At 31.4% G+C, this 14945-nt stretch overlaps 2 protein-coding genes and 1 long non-coding RNA gene across 4 annotated transcripts; 1 reads left to right on the forward strand and 2 right to left on the reverse strand.

Annotated features, from left to right (window-relative positions):
- Positions 1 to 467: 467 nt before the first annotated feature.
- On the reverse strand, positions 468 to 1921 carry LOC125195096 (F-box protein At5g65850-like). The gene is made up of 2 exons (XM_048093293.1): positions 1066 to 1921; positions 468 to 526 (listed from the first exon to the last, which is right to left on the reverse strand). The coding sequence occupies exons 1-2, from the start codon at positions 1919 to 1921 to the stop codon at positions 468 to 470; spliced, it is 915 nt and encodes a 304-aa protein (XP_047949250.1).
- A 2386-nt stretch (positions 1922 to 4307) lies between these two features.
- Positions 4308 to 6235, forward strand: LOC125195097 (U-box domain-containing protein 9-like). Its single transcript, XM_048093295.1, has 2 exons — positions 4308 to 4403; positions 5120 to 6235. The coding sequence occupies exons 1-2, from the start codon at positions 4308 to 4310 to the stop codon at positions 6233 to 6235; spliced, it is 1212 nt and encodes a 403-aa protein (XP_047949252.1).
- A 762-nt stretch (positions 6236 to 6997) lies between these two features.
- LOC125193638 lies at positions 6998 to 9339 on the reverse strand. Of its 2 annotated transcripts, XR_007171603.1 has the most exons (5): positions 9009 to 9339; positions 8804 to 8946; positions 8656 to 8720; positions 7610 to 7681; positions 6998 to 7544 (listed from the first exon to the last, which is right to left on the reverse strand). It is a non-coding gene; the product is annotated as an uncharacterized LOC125193638 (long non-coding RNA). The 2 variants fall into 2 exon arrangements; XR_007171602.1 differs by having other exon boundaries at positions 7000 to 7544; positions 8656 to 8946.
- Positions 9340 to 14945: the final 5606 nt, after the last annotated feature.

The following is a 14945-nucleotide window of genomic DNA, read 5'->3' on the forward strand; positions in this document are numbered from 1 at the left end:
GTCCACAGTGGCGGACAACGCGACGGACGATGGGTATCCTCCGTGCATCGTCCGCGATGCTGCAGTGGCGGACGATGCATCGTCCGCCCCATTGCGAATGCCCTTAAGTTGGATTTACGTGAATTTTGGTCCAGATTAAATTTTTCGTTGTTGGATAAGGGGAAGGTGAATACTTTCAACTATTATTGAGGCTAAAGCTACCACTAAATCACATTACCAAGCTAAACCTGTGCATTTTCATGTAGTACTACTTTGCACAATTGGTTGTCAAACAAAATTTATGATATTTCTCGAGGTTAATTAGAAAAAGTAGTATACAAGGTTGGGAATTTTTATATAGTTTGTAGTATCATTTACTTTTTATTTATGATCAATCTCAATGTTTCTTGTTACTAGTCACCAATGTATATTTTACCCTAGTATAGTATTTACAGACAAATCACGAAACTATACACCTCAAATGAAAATCATGCAAATGCAACAAATCCAAATATAAAATTCTCATGCCTCACACGTCTAAGCTCCACTAATTCAAAATCGATCGATCAATGATTGAGCCAACAGCATGATTTTGAGTTTCCCGTCAAACTATTGATATTACACTTGAAAACAAACAATTTTTGAAAAAGTATAAGTGTGTGTATATATACTATTCTATAGCAATAGCTCCTTGACAATTTGGTTTAAATGGATCAACAATACGTAAATGGTAAATAATAATAGTAAATTACAATCCCCTGTATGATAAGAAAGTAAGAAAAAAGAAAAATATAGTAAAAAATTAAACTAAACTATGAGATTACATTCTTATACCCAAAATATTTTTGAGTGATTTTGCATTCTCCATACCTAAATTTCTTTTGAGTGAAAGAAAACTTGGAGTGAAAAGAATAGAGCTAAAATATAAACAATCACTGTCTATTTCCCCAATCAAATCAATTCCTATAACATTTCTCTTCTCCTTTGAATAGTATAAAAAACGTCTATCGTGTGATAACATCAACATGCCGCCATTTCTGTAAATTTTGATAGGTTGACAACCCTTTTGGTAAGCATAGTTGTTACAAGGCTTTTCCTCGATGAGTTGTATAGTCATCCAAAATTTCTCCACTTGTTCATATTCTTTCAACAACCATATCACATTATTAGCTATTGTATCATTAAGAATACATAGGCAATCCCCCAAACCATACAACTTCCCCCTTTTAAATGTGACATTATCAACAGGCACAAGAAATGTGCTAAAACGTTCTGTTTCAAGATCAAAGCAACAAATATGAACATCCCCTGTCGTACTTTTAACTAACCAATGGAGATTGCCACTAAAAAATGCACCACAAATGGAGGAGTCGCAATAATCAGAAAAAGGGGGGGCGGCTTCGACGGTTCTCCACAAAGATCCCGCTTTAAGAGTGTACACATGAAATCCAGATTCAGGGCTATGATAGACAACTTTATGTTGTCCGCTTATTTTGCTCACTCCAAATCCAAAACGATCTCCCTTCCGAGTAACACGCCCACATAGCTCAACAAATTCATGGGTGATGGGATTACATACATAGAGATTATCATCCATGAAAGCATTTTTTAAAAGAAGCAGACCATTGGCAGAACATTGTATTGTTGATTCTCGACGAAAATCAAACTTGGTGATTGGACCATGCTTGGCATAAACATCGAACCAATTTGAGAACGGCTCGAGCTCGTCTTCCAATTTGAAAACACTAAACCAATTCGAATCCCACTTGGTAATGGAAACAGCTAGGGCGGGGGCCGATATAGAAAAATGGGACTTGACAAAAGCATCACTCTCAATGAGATTAAGCCATGGTTTGCAAATGCATTTGCAAGTTGCAATGCTTCGAGGGGAGAGTCTCAAGAGGATATTTGTGATGATTTCTAATGGTAGGTATGGCTTCATTTTTAAGATGGATAAATTTGGTCTTTCTTTAAAGATATTCTATTTCTCTGTAAAGAATAAACAATATATATATAAGCAGAAATTACTAACACTAACAAAATCTTCAAAATAATTTATTTCAACCAAATCTATTATTCGTATGCCATAGATTTAATCCTAATCAACACACCTAAAAAAGAAACCACATGTGTCGCATGAACTATGAGGATTTAATCTTAATCAAGGATGCGATATGTTCAAATTAAAATTCAAATTTATAACACTAAATATAAAATTTATATGAAAGTTTACCTTGATTAAACTTGCACACCACTGCTCTCTTTCTGTCCACCAATTGTCGACTCTTCTCTGGAAGATAATATTGCATATTTATAAGATTTATGAGCTAAGCTAGGGAATCCTATAACAAGTATGGTTAGGACGTAATGGGCTAACGCGATTTAATCTGTTCAGTTTATTAATATAATTTCAATAATTTATGCGATTCATATTTGATTAAGAGATATGTACGTAATGGGCTAACGCGATTTAATCTGTTCAGTTTATTAATATAATTTCAATAATTTATGCGATTCATATTTGATTAAGAGATATGTTCAAACAAAACTTCAAATTTTATAACATTACATATAAAAGAAAGTATATGAAAGTTTACCGTGATTAAGTTTGTATACCACCGCTCTTTCTTTCCACCAAATTTTGAATCTTCTTTGTAAGAAAATAAGTGCTCCTATAAAAATTAATTCAAAAGGTGTGTCTTTATAATCGAACAATGAAGCCTTTATATATAGAATCCTAAACTTATAAAAAAATAAAATAAAAGGAAATAAACTACAAAGGAAACTATAATTTGGTAAAACTTAAAATAATTAGTATATTTTTCCATTTATAAATTCTACTAACTAGGAAATAAATAAATACAAAATGCATAACTGCACACCTCAGATAACATAATCACATTAATTCACTCAACATATTATGTCTGTCCATATGTATTAAATATTATATTAGGTCCATATTATTTATGTTTAAAATATAGTACCACATTACAATTATATATACTACTAAAGTTTTTTTTTTAATATATTATACTCCGTTTAGAGGAAATATTTCATATGCATTGAATCTTCCTAAAACGATGCTGATCACATATTAATTACAAGAGCCATCCAGCCCTAATGACCTATATTGTGCTATTTTTGTGATTCTATGTGCTAAGTAAATTCTGTAATTTCTATGTTTCCTCACTTGTTTTTGAGATTATACAAACACACAATTTCGTGGTATGAAATTGATAAAATTCAAGTCCAATCATCTACCGGGCCGGGCCCAAAATATAGTAGCAACCCCAAATAATATTGGGGGTGAGTTTTTTGGCGTTCAATCTATTCTATTCTATACCAATTTAATTTATTTTCTGGAATTTGAATTTATTATGAAATGAAACTAGTAGTATTAATTTTGTATTAACAATTAATTAATTTGTGTATATCTTGATTTTTAACGGCTGGGATTAAGTTGCCTCTTTGGTAGTGTATGATAGGATAGGAGTGCATCCCAATTTCGGAAAGCCAAAATCTGCACAAGAGATTCAGCCTTTTTCGACAAGGAAGGCAAGAGAGCGTTAAATTATCTCAGCCGGCATCACTAATTTTGATTTCCGGCAACCATTCTTTAACTCTTCATTGTTCAGTATGTGAGAGAAGGATGAGGATCACTATGTGTGAAAAATCCACGTCAACAAGTTTTGTTGGAGTTAAAATTAGGCTTTAAAATAATTTTAAAAAGGGAAAATCGATTAGTAGTAACCCACACTTTAATTTTAATTTTAATTTTAATTCAATTCACTATAGGTGTATGTTGTGCTTAAAATGTTAATGCATTTCATTACTACTTAAATATTAAAAAAAGTAATTCTAATTGTGTGTGCATGGGCAATACTAACAGACTATCTTTACTCGATGACATTAAGAATACTGATTAAACAGTCAAAACGAAGACGATGAATGAAATACCTTTTTCTTAACACTAGCACTACTTAAAAAATTAAAAAGACTGCTAAGTGATTTAGTGAAAACCCTAAAAATATTCTGTGATTCATCCTCCGTCATCCACGACACCTATTTAATTTTCCGTCCATCCTTCTGTTTTAGTAATATGCCCTATATTTTATTTTGTATGAAATACTACCTATAACAGTAAGATTCAATTTAACCAACATTTTCAATCCATTATCGACTGTATTAATTAATTAATGGGAGGGAATATATAAAATAATCATTTCATTCTAAAAAAGCGGATTTTCGTAAAGGGATTATAGTAACTAAAGAGAGAGGAGAGACAGAAGAGAGAGTAGAATTATACTAGCGTTTTGATTTTTGCTGATATGGCGTCGAATGGCATGATGGTGCCGGAGGAGTTGACATGCCCTATCTCGAAGAAGCTGATGAAAGATCCTGTCATTGTTCCGTCTACTGGAGTGGTACATTCTCAATCCTCTCTCTTTCAAATGTATTTAACTAAAACTAACTATGATTGGTAAGTGCGAGTGTATGTATACTCGGTGGTGTTGTTTTCTTGTTTTCTACTTAATATCTCTGTTTTCTTGTTTTCTACTATCTCTGTTTTCTTGTTTTCTCTGTTTTCTTGATTTCTTGTTTTCTAATATCTTGTTTTTTCTTGATTTCTTGTTTTCTTGTTTTCTTGATTTCTTTGTTTTCTTGTTTTCTAATATCTCTGTTTTCTTGATTTCTTGTTTTCTAATATCTCTGTTTTCTCTGTTTTCTTGTTTTCGAATATCTCTGTTTTCTTGTTTTCTAATATCTCTGTTTTCTCTGTTTTCTTGTTTTCGAATATCTTTGTTTTCTTGTTTTGTGATATCTCTGTTTCGTCATTTCTTTCTGTTTTGAATTTTTCTTGTTAGATTTAGTTAACGAATTGGGATGAATGGCATGCAAATTGAAAACATGATTAATGATTTCGCACTAGTAGCATCCCTTAATACTTCCATTTAATTATTGCACATAGGAAATCGGGTCAATCTTCCATTTAATTATTGCAATCAATTGAATTTTGCACTTAATTCTTTTGAAAAGGCTATATGCATCTTTTTGTGTTGAATTTGGATAGGTGAGTGAGTTTTTTAATGAATACTATTTGTGTGTTTGTGTTAATCCCATGCTGTGTTTGTCTTGGCAGACATATGACCGTCATTCCATTCAGAAGTGGACTGACGATGGAAATGCTACATGTCCGCAAACTGGGAGGAGGATACCGTCATTGGCTATGCTAATCCGAAACAATGTGCTCAAAGATATGATTTCTGGCTGGTCTGAAAATCCTCCACTCAACAATGAGTTCCAAAAGCCTGATTTCGAGTCCACAATGGATATAAACTTAACAGCGGAGACATTCCAAGGTCAGAGAGAACTTTTCGAGAGATGGCGCCTCTTGACAAAGGAGAATCATGCATTTCGGAAGCATTTTGTTGAATCAGCTGCAGTTCATGTGTCGACACTATACAATGGCATCTGTTTAGCTATTGCTGCCTCTAGAAGAGGCATCTTTATGGATGATCTTCAAGAGAGTCTCATTGCCACTCTTACAAACATGGCCGTTCACAGTGACGATGTCAAGGTGTTGGTTGCAAACAAGGGTCATCGGATAGAAATTATTGCTGAAGCAATGGATGTTCGGGGCAATATTAAGTTTCGGACAATAGGTGCTAGTGCCATTAAGACACTGTCCACTCTCGACTTATTCAAGAAACAGGTTCCTGGACAACACAAGTGTTATTCTGGGTCCCTACTACTACTAGGCGTTATGGAGTACCTCAAAGGCATGTTGGAGGTACAGGATGTTTTGGCAGTTGAAGAGGCGGCCGGTGCGATAATCAACCTGTGTTCCGTCCCACGTAACATAGGGCTTGCTCGTGAATGTGGTATAATTGGAACTGTCATGGATAATATTAAGTACAATTTGTTTGTGAGAGAAATGGTACAAGTTGTTGCAATGTGTTCGACTGACAAGACTGTGATTGAGGAGATAGTTAGGTGTGAAGCAATCAGCACTTTGTTCAAAATCATAAAGGGTGACTGTAGTCCGCATAACGCAGAGAATTGCGTGACCATCATGTACGAGATCGTCACTCGTACCGCGTCCACGACTAACCAAATCAGATCTCAAGAAAGGACTCATCGTCTGTTGGCTACCCTTGTCAAGGAAGGCACTCCAATTGCCCAAACCAAGGCTCGGGACATCCTAGCGAAGATATTCCCTAAGAGCATGAGAGAGAGAAAGCTGAAGAATGATTAACAGAGAGTGTTACACAGCAGCCAAGCCCCTTGCAAAAAGGTACTATAACCAGCCTTTTTCATTTAGTTGGCATACTACTTAACTGAACAATCATGTCTTCCTAATTGTTTATGCCTAAATGATTTATATTGATGATAATTCAGTACCTTTTCTTGTCATCTCAACAGCATTTCACTTTTTATTTTGAACTTGCAAATGACTTCTGTTCACTGCCAAAATATTGATTACATAATTGAAAAGAATTCTGTAAAACTTTCAAAACATTGATTTTGATGCTTGAAAAAGAATATTCAAGGCCTTCATGAAAGTACATATGTTCATGTATTACCTTACTGATTTGAAACTGAAAATTAGTGATTTTTCTCTAATTATTGTGGATAGGAAACCTGGTCTAGCAGTAATCATGATTTTTATCATTAAATCGTCGAGATTGAAATCAACCTTTTTTTTGTTCTTATATCGGCAGGTACTTGGACAAGAGGCAGAGTTATCATTTTTGAACAAAACTGTTTGTTGATGTTTTAGTGATTAAATTCCAATGCTACTTTGTTACTATCACTTTCTCCTTTGTCCATATCCGAATATAGTGATGCTTTGGTTATAAAATTCTTCTGCTACTATCATTTCCTTAGTATTATTCTCTTCTTTTGTCCCTACTTGGTTATCAGTAATCTATGTATAATTGTTTGTGCATGCTCTGGAGTAATTCTATAGATATAATGAGTTGGCTTTGTTTTAGTCTAAATAAAGGTTCATAGATACATTAGTCTAACAATAAACAGGATGACATCTTCTTGAAAAATCAATTATCTTGACTGTATATGATATGATTTACTGAATTTGAGGTTAATAGTAAAAATCGAAGCTTGGATACTCCATTTTGCCAAGTTTGATAGAAAGTTGTAGATCTCTTTGTTTTTTTTGTTATATCATGGTTGATTTGGAATATCTGAAATAGAAAGGATTAGAATCAAAATTTGCACAAGAAAAAGAAAATTTTGCATTTTTGTTCATGATTTTGGTGCCTCACTCCAAGGTACTTTATTGATTGAAAATTTGTAGAAATAGTCTTGTTGTTACGTGACATAGGGATGAGCTTGTAATAGATAACTCCTTTTTACATAATTTTTTTAGTTCCAAAATTTGAAATGAAATATCATTATTACCTGGATAAATTTTCACAGAATCCATCGATTCCTAAACTAGAATCTAGAGGGAGAGGTTCTACGCTTGAGATGCTTGTACCTTGCAGCTGTTGGTGTTGTACATTCTGGTTATGGTAGATTGAGTAGAGTTGATGCTGATACATCTGTGAATCGAATTCAAACCATAAAATAGTGTGTTCAATCAAGAGAGAGATGATGAGAAAATTACATCTTTGGATAGAAGGTTATCCATGTTGAAATCGAGGTCTGGATTTACTGATGCCAATTTCATTGACTAGAACTGTAGAGAAACATTTAAAGAAACACAAAATTAGTTACGAACTAATCTCTCTGACAACGACACAGCTTTTCAATTCTAAGATTGGACCTGCAGTGATTGGACGTAATTTATGATTTCGTCTAGCATTAGTGCTTCTCCGTTCGAGTAATGATAAACAACCAAATTTTGTACAACCAAAATAAGGTTGTATTAATAATTTGATATATTAATTATATATTAAAATTATAAATATAGTATATCGACAAGTTAAAAAGACTTATTAGTATTTAACCTTATTTTTTATATTTATATTTGAATTTTTTTTCTATTATTTTTATAATTTGAATTAAAGTATGCATTAATTATATTTATGGTTCCAAAAAAATAAAAAAATAATACAAAAATCATAAATATATGACCACAACGTTATGCACTTTCCATGTACTATATATGCATCCAAATATTTTAATTAAATGCATAAATAAATCTATTTTTTATCAAATAAACTAGTTTTTGGTTGTACAAAATTTGGTCACATAGATTTGTTGTTTCCGTTCACCTGAAAAAGTCCCATTACAAAAACAACATAACCAAATTTTGTACAATAAAAAATTAATTTATTTTAAAAAAATAAGTTTATTTATGTATTTAATTAAAGTATATAGATGCATATATAATACATGAAAAGTGTATAATAGTGTGGTCATATATATAATTTGTGTATAATTTTTTTATTTCTTTAGAATCATAAATATAATTAGTGCATACTTTATTTAAATTTTTTAAAAAAATAGAAAGGAAATTAAATATAAAAATAAAAAATGAAGTTAAAAGGCTAATAAGTCTTTTTAATTTATTCACTTATTATATTTATTATTTTAATATATAATTAATACATCAAATTATTAATATAGCCTTATTTTGGTTGTACAAAATTGATTGTTATCATCGCTCTTACAAAAAAATAACAACTTTAATCGACCCTCTGTACAAACCTTATTGCAACCTGGTACCAGATCTTAATAATCTTCATTCTCTCACTAATTGTCTCTCTCCATACCTAATAAATTAGACACAGTTAAAATTCAAAATCATGAAATACTAGTACGAGATAAAAATAGAAGAAAAAAGGGTGTTTTTCACTCTTTCTGATAAGCTATGGCTGTCAGTGGCTTGGCCTCTTCTGGCTCGGTCATGAATGTAATCCTTCGGCGGCTCCGGCGGCTTTTGGTCGGTTTTATTACATTCTTTTCCGATTGCTTTGAGCTCCCGTCATCGGCGGCTTCCTAAAATAATTGAATCTTTGAATTTGATTGATTAATTGATAAAATAAGAGTTGAATTCAAACCTTTGCCGAATTCGACCTGTCGTCTTTTCTCTTGCCTCAGGAAATCCCATTTCTTTTCCGGGAATTCATCTTCGCCTGAATCTGGTCGGAGACGGAGGATTCTCTGCCGGATCCGGGAAGTTCACCGGAATTTTTAAGGGCAGCGGCGAGGCCAGGGTGCCGAAACGGGAGAATTTCGCAGCGCGCTCCGCGAAGCCTGGATCGGTGGCGATGTGTGGCGGAGTAGGAGGGAATTGAGATCCAAGATGAGTCAAAATGAGGGAATTGGTGGATTAGGAAGGAATTGGGGTTGAAGAAGGATTGATCGGATCTCCATGGATTTGGCATTGGGGTGTCGAAGTGGAGTGGTTGAGGTGGTGGAATTCCTGAGCTAATAAAGTACTCCCTCTGTCCCAATGAAGACGACCCATTTCTTGGGCAACACGAGATTTTATACAACTTTATTTTGTGGGTTAAATGGAGAGAGTAAAGTAAGAGAGAGGATAAAGTAGAGATAAAAGGGGTTTCCATTTTAATGGGACGGCTTTGTCCATTTTTTCGATATTCTTAGAGCATCCCCATCCGCGCTCTTAGCTAAGAGCACGGAGGTGGGCCCGGATCCACTTTTATTCCTTGTCCTTAGCTAAGAGCACAACACCCACATCCGTACTCTTAGTTAAGGACAAGCTGGAGGGTCCAACCATTCTATTATTCAATTTAAATACTTTAATTACTAAAAATATTTCTACATTATAAAAAATACATTAAAAATAAAAATTACATAATTAAAATCCTAAAAAATAAAAATTACATAATTAAAATCCTAGAAAATAAAAAAAATATAATTAAAATCCTAAAAATTAAACATTCCCATAATTAAAGTGTTATGAGAATTTTTTTGTGTTGAAGTGGAGGGTATTTATAGATAAAAATGTGAATTTTGGGAAAAAAATTGAAAAATAAATTAAAAGTGATTAGAAAACGGATATAATTTTTTGGAAAGTGGAAAAATATATTTTTTTAATTTAAAAACATTTTTTTAAATTAATTTTGAATTTTTTAAAAATAAAAAATTAAAAGTTTGAATATGCCAGAGCGCCACGTAAGGGTGCTCAGCGGCACGGACGTGCTCTTAGCTAAGAGCAGCAGTGTGCCGCTGGCACGGACGGAAAAAGGTTTTTTTTAGAAGAATTATGTAATCATCAAGAGAGAGAATGGAGGTTGAGGGGAAGGGGAAGGGGAAGGGGAAGGGAAATGGAGGGTGGTGATATAGAAGAAATGGAAAATAATTACTTCCTCCGTTCCAAAAAAATTGATATAAAATTTTTGGGCATAGAGATCAAGAATTTATATTAAATAAATAGCAGAGGTGAAAAAAGTAAGAAATATAAGAGAGGGTAAAGTAAACAATAGAATAAAGAAAAAGTGATTAGATGTTTTGTCTTTTGTTAAAAAGGGAAATAACTCAACTTTGTTGGGACGAACTAAAAGGAATACGACTCAACTTTCTTGGGACGGAGGGAGTACTTAATTTGAACTTTTATATAGTACTTCCTCTGTCCGCGAATAAGAGTCTCGTTTTTCCATTTTTGTCTATCCACGAATAGGAGTCCCGATTCATAATTACTATAAATGATAAATGAGCCCCACATTCTACTAAACCATTTCACTCACATATCATTTAAAACTAATACTCATATATACAAGTGAGATCTCTATTCCACTAACCATTTTACAACCATTTTTCTTAACATTTCTTAAAACTCATGCCGGAAACAAATAAGACTCCAATTCGTTGACGGAGAGAGTAATATATAATGGGAAAACAAATACGTACACAAGAAAAAACAAAATACGCTGTTGGGCATATGAATATGTATTGTTGGAAAAATGACCAAATTAGCAAATTGATGGAAAAAGTAGCACAATCCTTTTCGTATAAAAAAACTATTATCAAGTATCAAGATTCAAGATTATGATTATTACAAATAGAATTAAATTAGCAAATTGATGATCAAACTAAAAATAAATAAATATTTGACAACACATGTAACCAGTGTTTTAAAAACCAGATCGACCGGTCGGTTCAACCGGTTGGACCGTGAACCGGTAAGTAGTCCGGTCCGGTTTGCTCATATAAACCGCCTATATATTGAGCCGCCTTGAACCAATGAAACCGTCCGGTTGGACCGGATGAACCGCGAACCAGAAACCGGTTTTCACTAAAACTGCTTAAAATTTTGTTGTCAAGGAGGCTTGAACCCAAGACCTCTTGTCAAATTAGTAACACCTTTACCACTCCACCACAATGCTTTGAGTGATATGACATGAACATTAACTAAATTTATATATTAAACATGATAAATTTTTATTGACACTGACTTATAATCCGAATTTAATAAATAATTATTAATTATATTATCTATAACTATATTTAGCCCTCACTAAATTTTAATATTATTTATATATAATCAGTTATACATAAGGTTTAATATTTTTATATATTATTAATTGCATTTTGTTATTTATTGAATCTTAATGTATATAGTATGCATTTATATTTTTATATATATGTTATATTATTTCTTCAAATAAAACATATTTTGAAAAAAATGAACTTTATTTGTTTTTATCATAAAATATCAACAAAATTTTAGCATATTTAAAATATATTTTTTTATAAAAATATTAGTTTAAATTTAATATTCAATATATTTTACTACTATTCTTTGTGTAATAGTATATTTTTATATAAGTATACATAATGTTAAATGTGTTTTAGTGATAAATTATTAATTACATTCATCATTTATGATTTAATATATATTTTATAATATATATTTAATTATATATGTTTGTAATAATATTTCGGTTCGACCAGTGGTTCGACCAGTGAATCGATTGAATCAGTGAACCATTAATGACACCGGTTCGTCGGTCGGTCCGATTTTTAAAACATTACATTAACAAATTCAAGAGTATCATGATTGATGACGTGCTAATTACGTCATTAAGAGTAGTTACGATATAAATCAAGAATCACTTTTTTAATTAATAATGTTGAGAGATGATTGGCCTTCAACATTGTACATTCTTTTTTACCCACGTTTATCAAAGGCAAGATCAAAGTTGAAATTAACTAGAAAAAGAATAATGAAGTTCGAGAATTTTTTTAATTAAGATTGACGGAAGAAATTTGGGTCTCGAAAATCGGGCACAGGTCCTCTGCAGTTTTAAAAACCACAGCACAAGCTGCTGTGGTTAAAACGCAGCTAATTGTATGTTAAACGCATGAAATTGACAAAATCCTATTCATTTCCTTTTTCTGTTTGCTATGTTAGTTTTTAGTTTTGAACTTCATATTGATTAAATATTAGACGCTATCAAATATTGATTATAACTATTAATCTGTTATTTAATAGTAATTTTAATAATTAAAATTTTTTATTGATATTTAAGAATCGAAATTTAAAATTTAATTTTATAAAATTAAATATAATATTGAAATAAAGAAACAAAGTGAAGGATGGCAAAATGGAAGAAAAAGATAATTTTGAAATAATATCAGATTTAGTACATAACTGAAATAATATCGATTTAAAATATAAAAAGACCAAATTGTCCAAACCCCCCAAAACCCCCCAAAAGGGTATTTTCGTCACGAAACAGTGAAAAAGGACCATTTTCGAGATAAACGCTTAGTCCAGGATTCACTTGGCGAGATAAACGCATAGTTCAAGGACTATTTTTTTTAGTTCACTCTTTATTTAAACATTGAAGAACACTATCAACCCAATTAACTTTATTTATTAGAGTGAACTACTACGAAAATGGTCCCTGGACTATGGGTTTATCTCGCCCATAGTCCCTGGACTTTAAAAATATCGCCAGTAGTCCCTAGACTAAGGGTTTATCTCGAAATTGGTCCTTTTGGCTTTTTTTTGGTACGAAAATACCCTTTGATATTATTTTGGGGGGTTTGGGCAATTTGGTCTTTTTACACTTTTAACATTTTAAATTTGATATTATTGTAGTTATGTACTAACTTTGATATTATTTCAAATTTATCATCCTTTTTCCCTTTTGTCATCCTTCACTTTGTTTCTTTATTTCAATATTAGATTTAATTTTATAAAATTTTACATTTTAATTTTTAAATATCAATAAATTTTTTTAATTATAAAAATTATTAAATAGCAAAAATTAATAATTATAATCAATATTTGATAGTGTATAGTACTATGTAATCAATAAGGGATGACAATGCCTTAGTTTTAATCAATATTTAAGCTTTAATCATAAATAGATTATATAACACAATTTATTCTGAAATAAATATGCATCTAATGTAAGACTAATATAATTTTCGTTTATTAATTTGAAAACAATCAAAATTTACTAGAAAATTTCAACAAAAATACTCCTATATAAAATTTTAAGTAGGATCAAATTTTTAGTCAACTTCATAATATTTAATCACAAGCAATTATAACAACCGAACGGAGGCTAAATAGAATAACTCTTATTTTTCCATCATGATTAATATTATTTTTATGTACTTCTTCAATTCAATTGAATATTATATTAAATAACAAAAATTAATAGTTTTAATCAATATTTATAGTGTCCATGAATTAATAGTTTTCATTAAAAAAATTTATTGATATTTAAAAATCTAAATATTAAATTTAATTTTATAAAATTAAATCTAATATTGAAAAAAAAAAAAAAAAAATTCAGTGAAGGATAACAAAATGGAAGAAGAATGATAATTTTGAAATAATATCAAAGTTAGTACATAACTAAAATAATATCAGATTTAAAATGTTAAAAGTGTAAAAAGACCAAATTGCCCAAACCCCCAAAATAATATCAAAGGGTATTTTCGTACCAAAAAAAGCCAAAAGGACCAATTTCGAGATAAACCCTTAGTCCAGGGACTACTGGCGATATTTTTAAAGTCCAGGGACTATGGGCGAGATAAACGCATAGTACAGGGACCATTTTTGTAGTTCACTCTATTTATTAATACGTATAATTGATCTTCACTATTTATTGGGCTTGTGTCAAAGTCTTGCGTTTAGTGCGTATACGGCTGCGTTTTAACCACAACAGTTTGTGTTGACATTCTCAAAGCATTAGGTTGATATTATCAAAACACTATATTGACATTTTCATCCAAAACTCTAATTTGGTACTTTTTTTGTCTTTTCCAATTTAATTAATAAAAACGAAAATTACACGTGACATTTTAGACCACTAGATTTCTAAAATCTTATGATCTTAAATTAGTTGTGTTAACAATTAGAGAGTTAGTTAGCAATTTATCACTCCCCTATCATCTCCCCATGACGATGTATCTAAAAGGATATATTTATGTATAATAAAATTAAACTTTGTGTACGTAGGGATTGAATACTAAAATATTAATGAATCACTCCAAAAATAGTAAAAATAAATAAATATGCGTAAAAAATGCGTGTGGACTAAAAATTTCCTTTTGAGTTGAACTAGTGAGAATTAAATAGTTTTGATTTGGATAAAATCGATTCAGCACTGATATATTCAAGTTTTATATGGATTAAGCACAAAGGCTTGAAATGGTGCATATAATGCATAGTGACTCACATTTGCTTAGCTCTATCATGAAATTGCTAGCTGAAAAAGTGGAGCACTCATCATAATGGTAAGCCTTTTGCATGTAAATAGTACTAGCATTCAAGAGGAGGGAGGAGACTACAATTATTATCTTGCAATTGAAAATGTTAATTAACACGTGGATGAATGGAAAAGAGGCTAGAGAGTAGTAATTAAAAGAAGTTAGGTTATGCATTCTAAATATTTGAATTTGTAGTTTTCCCCTTAAAAATAGTTTAAAGATTACAATTTGGGTGGCCTCTAGGTAATGTTACTTGATACATCCACAGTACTGGAGGTCATTAATGCTTAAATATGTAG

This window comes from Salvia hispanica, chromosome 6, assembly GCF_023119035.1.
Source record: "Salvia hispanica cultivar TCC Black 2014 chromosome 6, UniMelb_Shisp_WGS_1.0, whole genome shotgun sequence".
NCBI lineage: Eukaryota > Viridiplantae > Streptophyta > Magnoliopsida > Lamiales > Lamiaceae > Salvia > Salvia hispanica.